Genomic DNA, 12,447 nt, shown 5'->3' on the forward strand with positions numbered 1-12,447 from the left:
TCCTTGGCTGAACGTGCTACGATGCCAAGGTTCCCTGGTTCGAATCCCAGATTGGGCATGACTATTCCTTGCAAGTGTCCCTTCATCAATGTCATCATTCATCCTCATCATTATGATTAGCAAAAATGCCAGAAAGGTGACGCAAAATAACAAACAGCAAGTTAAAGAATGACTGACAAACACTTGTTGTTTTAATTAAGAGTTTCCTGCTCACAAAAACATAATGCGGACATTGAGAAGTTGGTTTCTATAAAATGAAAGGTGTCAAATATCTGGGAAACGAAACTAGAATTGTCCGTATTCGGGTTTCTTGCCAAAATGTTTGCACAAATGTAACCAATTTATTTTTGAAACAAACATGTAAAATAGTATCCCTGCCTATGAAAAATATTTGTTTTATTTAATTTCAGTAAAACATATGAGGATTATAATTAAACTATTTTTCATTGCTGTTATGCACATATACAATCGTACAAACTTTCAGTTCTAAGTAAGGTGGTTGTATGTAAAGGGGGTGAGGAGGACTATTGCATCCCCTTCCAGTTGCTAAGTTTTGGCACTTGCTCTCTATATAATTTATATAATTTATGATACTATAAGTCTAATCACTGGAATTTTAGTTTTGGACTTCAAGGAGTTGGGATTTCGAGATGTGCGGCCCGGAGAGTTTTGTTATTATCGTTATGCGGCCCTACTTACAAATTTAGTTTGACATGGCTGGTCTAAGAGTACATAATGGCCTTTGCTTGTCCCCACAAGTAAAAACCAGTGGTGGTAAGTCTGGTGACCATGGTGGCCATTATGGTGCTGCATGGACCACTTTCGCTCTCTTGCCCATACTCGTTTGTCTCTCCCACGCTCCAGCATTTACAATGTAATATCATTTTAATGTGACAATAATCATAGACACGTACAGTGCATTCGGTTTAGCCTGAGCTCTGGCATGCACAAAGCGGGAAATGTTTGTCGTCTACAGAAGACGTCACGTGACTCGTAGGAGCAGTGTTGCAATATGCGGAAGTTACAATTCTACTACACGTGAAACTGGCAAATCTATATGCTGTTGTCTCATTAAAAAAAATTACTCACGAATCTAAAGTAGCACACTGTCCTTCACGATCGTGAAATTTGTCAATTGTTCTACGAATAACACACTTGTCAAATTCGTCCACATCGCTTTAAATTTCTTTCTTCTGCGTGGTTTGTTAGACGTTACTAATCCCTTCCCAGTTACTTTGTAGCAATCATTTTCATTACAAAGTACTTACTGACATATCAATAGATGCGGAAACACGCTTTTGCACTTGTTTCACGTTCAATGCAAGACCAGTCAGCTTCTTTCTTCATAAACTTATGCACGTTAAGAAAATTTCTCAACTCTGACTATGAATAACTTTGCTTTCTCCAATGTTCACCTCAGCTTCCGTTGAATAAAACACCCTAAGCAACACAGGTCAACAATCACCTTACTTGTGGTAAAATGATCTCCCCCCTCCCCCTCCACAAGAGGAAGTGGAGGAGAGGGAGGATGCCTCTTTCGCCGAGGGGATTAATCAATGGGGGTTTCACCGACAAAAAGAATCATCTGTCATTCTTTTCCTTGAACTATCACCTACTCAAACTGGCGCTTTTAAAAAATATAGATATATATATAAATGCAGTAAGTACCGAACACACCTACCAATAAGCTCTGAAGTCAGATTATGGATATAAGTAATTGTTAAGGCACTTAGCAACTCTGGTTTCAGTGGAACTCTCGCATCGTCACGCTGACGGCAGGCTTCTGCACAGCTGAAGGCCAGAGCTCAAGCTAAACCGAATGGCCTGTATATGTGAAATATCCATCCTGGCAGTTTCAGCCCACAACATCTATTTGATTTTCATGTATCACTTGTATTGGTAAGATAGACTAAACTACATTTTAACATGGACATGATGACTATTTTCACTTAAGTTTCAATTTCACTGCGTATTTCACTTCACGATCCATATTTGAGGGCCCACTACCACACAGAAATTATGGTTATATGTGTACTACTGGGCTTTGAATGTATACTTCTTCGTTTTTGAGCGATGAAGCTTTCAATCCCGTATGCTATCGCTATTTGGCGCTTCAGCAAAATCCTCTCACTGCAGCACTCTAGTGGCCATTCACCTACGCAACCTGGCTTTTGCTTCTCCCTATATTTTGAAATGAAGTAATTATGAGCCTTGTATGTATTTTTTAAAAATTATAACGCGTGACTAACTCTGTAATATTCACATATTAACATCAGCACAACTAAAAATCTTATACTTCTCTGAACGTGAGTGGCGAAGGTTCTTTACTAGCATGCAATGCTTATTGGACATTATCCACCTCTTCTCTTGCCTTCAGGTAAACAATTTTCTTTTTGTAGCTGGTGGGATGGAACCTACAATGGCAAAAAGCTGTTTTTGTAGTTACAGAATCAATGTAAAGAAAATTGTAAGCTTAATTGTAACCCTACTTTAATAATAATAATGGACTTGCAATTTACAGAAAATCCTGTGCAGTCAGATTTGTAGTAAATTAATCCCCACCACCAGCATTGGCCATTGAGTATTTGGTTAGCGTCAGTGCATACCCAGAATTTATTGTAAAAGTGGATATCATGTGAACAGGGGTTAGGTTATCTATTTTTCTTAGCAGCGAGGCCTATATTTTGCCACCTTTTCTACATTGTCCATTTTTTTTAGTAATATTAGGTCAAAGAAAGGGGGAAATTGCCTCCACCAACCCTCTTGCGCACGTCTTACTAGTTAGCACACTGTATTTATAGTACATCACAGACCCTTCATAGGTTCAATCCCCGTCACCTGCAATGGCTATAAAATATTTAGTTCTACAGAAAATTTGTAGTAAATCGCAGATCTGTTGTGGGTCCAATGGGAAAAATAAATTTGTTTCCCTGAAGACAAGAAAAGAGATGCAGAAGTATGCCTGGGATTTTTATGGGGGGGATAGGTTTTAGTACTCAGGCCTATATTTTGCCATCTTTTTCAACATTTGAAGTTCTTTTTAGGGGGACGGGTCCTGGGCCAGGGATTGGTTTATGACTCCCACTAAAAGGTAAAGTGCTCCCCTGTGTTTAGCACCATGCCATGAAGGCATATAGGGGGTGTGGGGGTAACGCCCCACACTTTCTTGATCCGGTCGTGAGTGGGGGTGATGTGATCAGCATCATGCCCCTGACCACCTTTACCCCCCCAGGGTTTCCCCCAGGTACCCATGTCATTCGACGCTGGGTGGGTGCCGGGGCCGCTTCCAAGGTTAGAAAAGTTCCCCGATTTGAACCGGCTGGGGGTCGAACCTGGGATCTTTAGCATGGTAGTCAGATGCATGCGTTACCGACTGAGCCACTGCGGCCAACCAACTTCCACTAACTTCCCTTAAGTATGCCAATGAGCATGATATCATTAAACTTCTCAAGTATATATCCTAAACAGCCTCTTACCATCAGTGGATATACAAGCAGTGATGTGGTTTCCGGGAGGGGGGTTGATGAGAAGTTTTGGTTTAGCTTTTTAAAAAAGACAAGAAAGATAAAATATGACACTGACTAGCTGAGAGAAATTTCATATCCCTCTCCCACTATGCATTCCAAAATTCCTTGGCTACCAATCGGGTAGGTATTTTATTTTCTCTCTGATATGTACTACATTTCCAACTCATGAAATTATCCTAGATTATGTTTATCCGGGAAATAATATAGTTTCTGAAACTCATTAATATAAATAAAACTTCTCCATTTTCTCAAATCTGATCATACAGAAGAATGTATTCGCCACTAGTATTTAATGCCAGTGCCATAATTAACTAAGCTACCAACTGGCTTCCTACTTCAAATATGCTGTTCGAGTTGGAATTTTCCACAAGTTTGCTGTGTTCCTGCACAGTTTGTTAACCTTTTGTTCTTTCTGCTGGTGACAATGACTCTATCAGGCCTACACTGAAGCAATCTCAGGATCATGGAATCATGAACACTGTATTATCGTTTTAACAGTTTATTATAGTATGAATCATGCTGTCATTTTGGTGTAAAAGTGGGAGAAAAACTCAGGTTCATTGACGATATTATTTGGCTTTATGGAATGGAAAGATTAGTGAATAAGTCTATTTAAACCTGGTCCACCCAAGAAGTCTCCTTCCTAGTCGTACCCCTTTGTTTACATAATTATTGCATCATTATAACAATAAAAGTTGTTTTGGGCTGTTTGGGTCACAGTTTCATTTACGCCAGAACAGATTTTTGTTTTACATTTCAAGTTTACACTTTAAAACTGCTTAAGAAAACACAAGGATTCTTTACTGTTTTTTTTTATTACAAACTTCTAAAATAAACTAGCGGTTAATAAATTTTTAATTTGCCCTGGAAAGCTGGAGGGCTTTGTTTTACATAGTTAAAACTAATACAAAAATTACCTCCAGTTGCCTTAGATTAATCTTAGGTTAGTAACATAGATTAATAAACAGAAAATAAACACTTTAGCCTCAATAAAATGAATCTGGTCGACCTCTACTTACGAGATTTACTCAGCGCTGCGCTTTTACTTTTACTTTCATCAATACTTCAATATGAAAGTACACATTTCGAGAGCTCTCGACACTAGGGGGGAACACTTTTCGTAGAAGCTCCTTGATATCTTCTTTCCGCTGCTTCTTCTTTTCACCGAAGATCTTCGACGTTCATCCCTCGAAGTGACTCACCACCGAATTCATAGTTCAAAGGTCAAACTTGGTTTCAACACCGCCATCTTCTCGACTAGCGATTCTCTAGTTCACAACTACAAACTTGCAGTGTTCAAAATGTCCGGAACATAGATCACTGTTAACTGTCCACTAGGCAAACGACCAATTGTTCATTACAATCTTCAGTCAGTTGTCTTTTGTGAAATGCTCAGTGAAGTAACTGTGTTTCATACGCTCAAAGTGATGCTTTTAAAGTGAATTAATAGAAATTAATTATTATTAAATGAATGTGTGGTCTGTGGTTGACAAAAATGGTTGTTTAGTTTATTATGAATAATTTACGCATATATATTTTTTTCGATATTAAGATCTTGTATTTGTATCCTATTCTATAAAATGTAAACACAAATATGCAATTTTCAATTTGATTATCTGATATTAAAAGTGATAAATTTTAGGTGTTTCCATGTTATTTGCAGTCCAAAAATTATAAAATAGACTAATATGAAGACTTCAACATTAACCACTGAGCTTATACTTATGGTTTTAACATGGAAGTCAAGAAATTTAGCAAATTTCACATGTACGGGTGCACGAAATAGTCATGACTATACATTAAAATTGAATAGTCCAGATCGACGGTCGTCATTTCTTCGTTACAGTTTAGTAAACATTTTTTCCATCTGAAAATGTTAGTTAACAGTGTTGCATCGTACAGGCTTACAAAATTGAAATAGCACAGCCATGTTGCATTTCAAATTCAAGCACATTAAAAGAAGAATATAATGACGCCAATTTGAGCTCTCTAGGTCAAATAGTTTTAGATCTACAGCTGTTTAAAGATTTCAAAATGTTGTAAAATTTTGGGTGGTGAAATATGGTAAAATTGAGACTCCACTGTAAATCAATATATTTGAAGTTTGTTGAAAGGAAACGCTAAAGAAAGAAAGGTGTCATGATATTTACATTCAATTTTCACTATTCTCCACCAAAAAAATGTTGGCATAGAGATATGCAAAGGCAATTTACGAGAGAGGCCTAAGCTTATTTTTAAAGTAGAATTCAGATAACTGTATGTGTCCCCTGCTAGGAATCAAACTTGAGTGCCTTAATAAATATGGAGAAACTAATACTCACTTTATCCGCGAAACTGTTTTTTCTTCTTTGTTCCATTAATTTCAGTGGCCACTGCCACCATCCTCATTGGAACTCGCTGTACTGTCGCTTGGCATGCATCTCCAGCCGGAGAACTACAAACAAAAGACGCACTACAGCGCACCTAGCGGCTGGAGAACTACAAACAAAAGACGCACGCCAAGCGACAGTACAGCGAGTTCCAACGAGGATGGTGGCAGTGGCCACTGAAATTAATAGAACAAAGAAGAAAAAACAGTTTCGCGGATAAAGGTAATATTTATATACTTCCGCGTCTCTTTTCCCAATTGTGAATTGAGTCCCTTGATTCGAAGGCAACAGTATTACTACTACACTATCAGGAAACCCATCGTAACACATGTTTGACTTATACCTCAACCAAGGTATCCCAGGTTCGATACCTGGGGAGGCACATAATGGTTCAGATCCCACTTTAAATTGTAGATCCACACCTGATTTGTGACTAATACCAAAACATATATAAGGCAATTTTTTATTTATTGGATTTTAACCCTTCCTGGATGAGATCTTGTATTTGTATCCTATTCTATAAAATGTAAACACAAATATGCAATTTTCAATTTGATTATCTGATATTAAAAGTGATAAATTTTAGGTGTTTCCATGTTATTTGCAGTCCAAAAATTATAAAATAGACTAATATGAAGACTTCAACATTAACCACTGAGCTTATACTTATGGTTTTAACATGGAAGTCAAGAAATTTAGCAAATTTCACATGCATTACAGTACAAAATAATTAATTTCCATAGGAATCCATTACCATTCCATTATGAAATTTTGCACACAAACAGTCAATTGATGTCTTCAAAACACATATTTCTTTTAAAAAAAATTAAAAGGGGTGTTTTTCAGATTTTCAAAAAAACTTTTTTCGAGTTTTGTAAGAATTACAAAATTGAAATAGCACAGCCATGTTGCATTTCAAATTCAAGCCCATTAAAAGAAGAATATAATGACACCAAATTTGAGCTCTCTAGGTCAAATGATTTTTGATCTACAGCTGTTTAAAGATTTCAAAATGTTGTAAAATTTTGGGATATTTGCTTTTTGAAAGTCAATAACTCAAAAACTATGAGTGCAAAAAATCTAAAATTTGGCAGTTTTTGTCCTCTTTATAGGTACAATGAATAAACAAAAAAATCTTAAAAATCTGAATCCTAAAAGACTCAACTCGCTAAGTGTCTTCATGCCAATACTTTGCTTTTATGAAATACTTCTTGGTTCATCACTGGAAATTTCTCACCTCACTTACGAATAGTTCAACTTAGTAGTAAGGAGTAAATGTTATGAGGTATTGTTTCTGGTAATGCTGTGTAAATACTGTTATAAAAACAGCAAATGTACAATAAAGTAATTATACTATTTTACTACTTTTTACAGGACCTGAGCCACAGATTTAAATATGGCTATGTAACACACACAAATCAACGTGGTTTGTACAAGCTTGACCTGGCCAACATGAGGTACATCCGAAGCATCGACTTGACTCCATACAATTGTGTGCCTCGAGAAGTCCAGTTTTCGGCATTATGTAAGTTGATTTTTCATTTACTTGATGCAATGGGTGAATCAACTTGCATTAAAACAAAAAGATTTAGCTCTGTTAAGTTTTTTTTTTTTTGTAGGATATATTTTGACGTGTAACAAGGAATATTTCACTACTGTAAGTAATGATGAATAAATACAGTGGAACTCCAATTTCACTCTCACGGATGTTACAGTTTCTATATTATACATTACAGCTGAGCCAATACCACTTTGAACTGATACCGATACTCATACAGATTCCCATCGATACCGATACTCATACTGATCCCCACCGATATAGATACAGGTGCCAATACTCATACCGATTCCCACCGATATAGATACCAATGCTGATACTCATACCGATTCCCACCGATACTGATACTCATACCGATACTCATACCGATTCCCACTGATATAGATACCAGTGCCAATACTCATACCGATTCCACCGATACCGATACTTGAAAATTGAAATAATTGAAAGATGTTCAAAATATTGGTTGATATTTGTGTCTAAGTGTTCCACTCTTAATAATTTGCATGAAACACTTGTGCTTAAAATATTCAAGAATTACATTAGATTATTAAATTATATGTTATTTTATTACAAAATTCAGTTTTTTCACACAAAACTGGTGTAAAATAAAAATAGATTCGAATTTTGCCTAATTTCAGGATAATTACACTCTGTGAAATTGTCACGAGGCATATTTGTGAAGTACATCAAAACCAAAATGCCGCAAAAGTATCGGCCGGTATCAGTAAATAAATTCCAACCGATACTTTCTGATGCTGATACCACTGGTATCAGCCAATACTGATACATCGGCTCATCTCTATTATACGTTCAATACTCTTGGATTGAAGAGCATAATGTTTCTTGAATTTTACATTTTCCAACATTTTAAGCATTTTCAGTTTGGTCCGTTGACAACATACTGTATTTCACTGGATAATCATCACAGATTTTACGCTAATTCTTCTTTGCAAAAAAGTGGGGTGCAACCATTATGTGAAACTTTTTTTGTAAATGTATCAGTATTACCGGTACTTAAAAATCATTCATTACTAGGTTTGGGTTTGAATTTTTTTTGTTTGAAGTCCACTTTTATGCACAGATATGTTAATCGGGACTGGACCTACAGTTTAATCCCTTAAGTGTGGATGGCGTATACGAGGAGCTACCCAAAAAAAAAAACAGAATTTTGTCACCTTGTTTTATTTTGACCGTACATGTACATGTTGTAGGTGCATTCAGTTAAGCATGTCTATTCTAGTCACCTTCAAAGTATTGCCCATGTGCTTTAATGCAATTGTCCCAATGTTTTTCCCACTGTTGAATACAGTTTCGAACTCCTCTGGCACAATACTCTTCAAGGTTTTGTCCGTAATGTCTTTGACCTCATTGACGTCATGGAATTTCCCTTTCACATTCCTCTTCATCCGCGGGAACAAAAAAAAGTTGCAGGGTGCTAAATCGGGTGAGTACGGGGGATGGGGCACAAGCACCATGTTGTTCTTTGCCAAGAACTGTCACACTGACATGGCCGTGTGGGCTGGAACGTTGTCATGGTGCAGTAACCACATTCCAGTTCTGCACAGTTCTGGACGCTTCCGTCGCACACTTTCACACAATCTTCTCAAGACATTCAGGTAAAATTGCTGGTTCACGGTTTGTCCTTGGAGAACAAATTACCTGTGGACAATCCCATTCACATCAAAGAAACAAATCAACATTGTTTTCACATTGGATCGAACTTGACGTGCTTTCTTGGGACGTGGTGAATTTGGAGTCTTCCACTGGCTGGATACTTGTTTTGATTCAGGATCGTACCCATAGCACCAGGACTCATCTCCAGTCAAAATTCGTTTGAGAAAATTTGGGTCCTTGTGCAGTTCAGCCTTCAAGTCGCGACAAACATTCACTCGATTCTTTCTGCTCCTCTGACAGCAAGCGAGGCACAAATTTAGCAGACACCCGTCTCATCTTCAAATCGTCAGTTAAAATGCGCTGGCAGGTACTCCAGGACAACTCCACTTCTTCAGAAATTTGCTTGATGGTCTTTCGATGATCTTCATGAATGGCATCTTGAACTTTTCCAATGTTTTCTTCATTTCTGCCTGTCGAAGGATGGCCAGGCCTTGGCAAGTCTTCAGTTGACATATCGCCATCTTTGAACTGGGAAAACCACTCGTACACTTGTGTCTTTCCCAAAGCAGCTTCATTAAAAGCTTGGCGAAGCATAACAACGGTCTCAGCAGCCGTTTTTCCCAACAAGAAACAACATTTAACACAGGTCCTTTGCTCCTTGTGGTCCGCCATCTCAACAATCACTCAAAAATCGCCAGACTCTTCCACAACACCACAAACGAACCGCTCAGCACAGAATAATGCCAACTTGCAGATTGATGCAAGATATCCCATTCTAATGACACCTAGTGGTACAAGCCGTATCTACATCGGTAATCCATGCAACATTATGATTCCGGTTTTTTTGGGGTACCTCCTCGTATATACGCCCTCCACGTTGTGCTGCTGTAGTGTGGAAGGCGTATATATACGCTTTATGTTTGTTTCAACTATATTCGATTTACTATGGCATATATAGTCGCACAGACGTTTGGCGAGATAGTTCTAGCTGTAGTAGAAACAAAAAAAGTAGCAAGAGAGGAAAAAGAAGAAGACGAAACTAATATAGTTGAAACAAACATAAAGCGCATATATACGCCTTCTGCATTACAGCAGCACAATGCCGAGGGCGTATATACGAGGAGGTACCCAAAAAAATCGGAATCATAATGTTCCATGGATTACCGATGTAGTTACAGCTTGTGTCGCTAGGTGTCATTAGTATGGAATATCTTGCATCAATCTGCAAGTTGGCATTCCGTGCTGAGCGGTCCGTTCGTAGTGTTGCATTGTTTGTGGTGTTGCGGCAAATACTGAATTTGACGAAAAAACCTACATCTTCCAGCAAGAAAACCTACATTTTCCAGTAGCGACTTCTTCAACAAATTCCACACTTAAAGGGTTAAAGTGGGATCCAAACCACTATGTGCCTCCACTGAACCCGAGACCCCTTGATTACAAAGCAGTGACATTACCACTATGCCATCAGGTTGGCTCATTACTAAGTAAACTGTGTTTGGTGCAACATTAGGGTGCACGAAATAGTCATGACTATACATTAAAATTGAATAGTCCAGATCGACGGTCGTCATTTCTTCGTTACAGTTTAGTAAACATTTTTTCCATCTGAAAATGTTAGTTAACAGTGTTGCATCGTACAGGCTTACAAAATTGAAATAGCACAGCCATGTTGCATTTCAAATTCAAGCACATTAAAAGAAGAATATAATGACGCCAATTTGAGCTCTCTAGGTCAAATAGTTTTAGATCTACAGCTGTTTAAAGATTTCAAAATGTTGTAAAATTTTGGGTGGTGAAATATGGTAAAATTGAGACTCCACTGTAAATCAATATATTTGAAGTTTGTTGAAAGGAAACGCTAAAGAAATAAAGGTGTCATGATATTTACATTCAATTTTCACTATTCTCCACCAAAAAAATGTTGGCATAGAGATATGCAAAGGCAATTTACGAGAGAGGCCTAAGCTTATTTTTAAAGTAGAATTCAGATAACTGTATGTGTCCCCTGCTAGGAATCAAACTTGAGTGCCTTAATAAATATGGAGAAACTAATACTCACTTTATCCGCGAAACTGTTTTTTCTTCTTTGTTCCATTAATTTCAGTGGCCACTGCCACCATCCTCATTGGAACTCGCTGTACTGTCGCTTGGCATGCATCTCCAGCCGGAGAACTACAAACAAAAGACGCACTACAGCGCACCTAGCGGCTGGAGAACTACAAACAAAAGACGCACGCCAAGCGACAGTACAGCGAGTTCCAACGAGGATGGTGGCAGTGGCCACTGAAATTAATAGAACAAAGAAGAAAAAACAGTTTCGCGGATAAAGGTAATATTTATATACTTCCGCGTCTCTTTTCCCAATTGTGAATTGAGTCCCTTGATTCGAAGGCAACAGTATTACTACTACACTATCAGGAAACCCATCGTAACACATGTTTGACTTATACCTCAACCAAGGTATCCCAGGTTCGATACCTGGGGAGGCACATAATGGTTCAGATCCCACTTTAAATTGTAGATCCACACCTGATTTGTGACTAATACCAAAACATATATAAGGCAATTTTTTATTTATTGGATTTTAACCCTTCCTGGATGAGAGTCCGGTATAGTCCATTATACAACTGCTGTCTAATAAGATGAGTGACGAGCATAGCCCGTTACTCTCTTTACAATTTCATTGTAAATGAATGACAGGCTATAATCACACTACATCTCTTGTGTACATGTGTTTTAACCACATGTTTCAAATTCCAACCGCTAGATATCGCATTTTCTTCATTGCTGAATTTTACTTGCACTGGTGTCGAATTAAATCGTGCTTTTATTTATACTCTAGAGAATAGCATTGAACAATTTATATGAACATTGTGAAATTTTTTTCGAAGATTCGCTTCAGATTTTTCAGCTAGTCACTATTTCCATCCCAGGAAGTTTTTAGGTTATTTTTCATTAATTATTTCTATATTATGTATTGAAAATATATTTTCAGTTATTTTTTACAATGTTTCATTTTTTACTTTCAAAAAATGATTACAGAAAAACATTCATATGAGAAAATATAAATAGAATGTTACATATTATATATCTGTGGAGCCAGCCCCCATGGTAAAGTCGTTATCGCGCTACAATGCCAGGGGTCCCGGGTTCAAATCCTGGTCTGGACATGGAAGATTGTGAGTGTCCATTCATCATATCATCGCTCATCCACATCTTTGCAAATTAGCCAAAAGTGGCACAAAAAGTGAAGTAAAATAAAGCAAATCGATCAATCAAAATATCTGTGGAAATGGGACATATTTTCTGTTTTCTGAAGAACGAAAAACAGTATCCTGGGAAAAACATGGTATTTTCATGCGTTTGCAAACACTTA

General features: G+C 37.5%; 1 protein-coding gene across 5 annotated transcripts in view; it reads left to right on the forward strand.

Moving 5' to 3' along the window:
* LOC146003305 (follistatin-related protein 5-like) overlaps positions 1–12,447 on the forward strand; it is a 1,022,072-nt gene that overhangs the window by 993,420 nt on the left and 16,205 nt on the right. For all 5 annotated transcript variants that reach the window (XM_083141559.1, XM_083141562.1, XM_083141561.1 and 2 more), the window contains exon 14: positions 7,271–7,421. In XM_083141559.1, the coding sequence (XP_082997685.1) occupies positions 7,271–7,421 (151 nt within the window). The remainder of the gene's footprint in view (positions 1–7,270; positions 7,422–12,447) is intronic.

Source organism: Lepisma saccharinum, chromosome 20, assembly GCF_977018435.1.
Source record: "Lepisma saccharinum chromosome 20, izLepSacc3.1, whole genome shotgun sequence".
NCBI classification, from domain to species: domain Eukaryota; kingdom Metazoa; phylum Arthropoda; class Insecta; order Zygentoma; family Lepismatidae; genus Lepisma; species Lepisma saccharinum.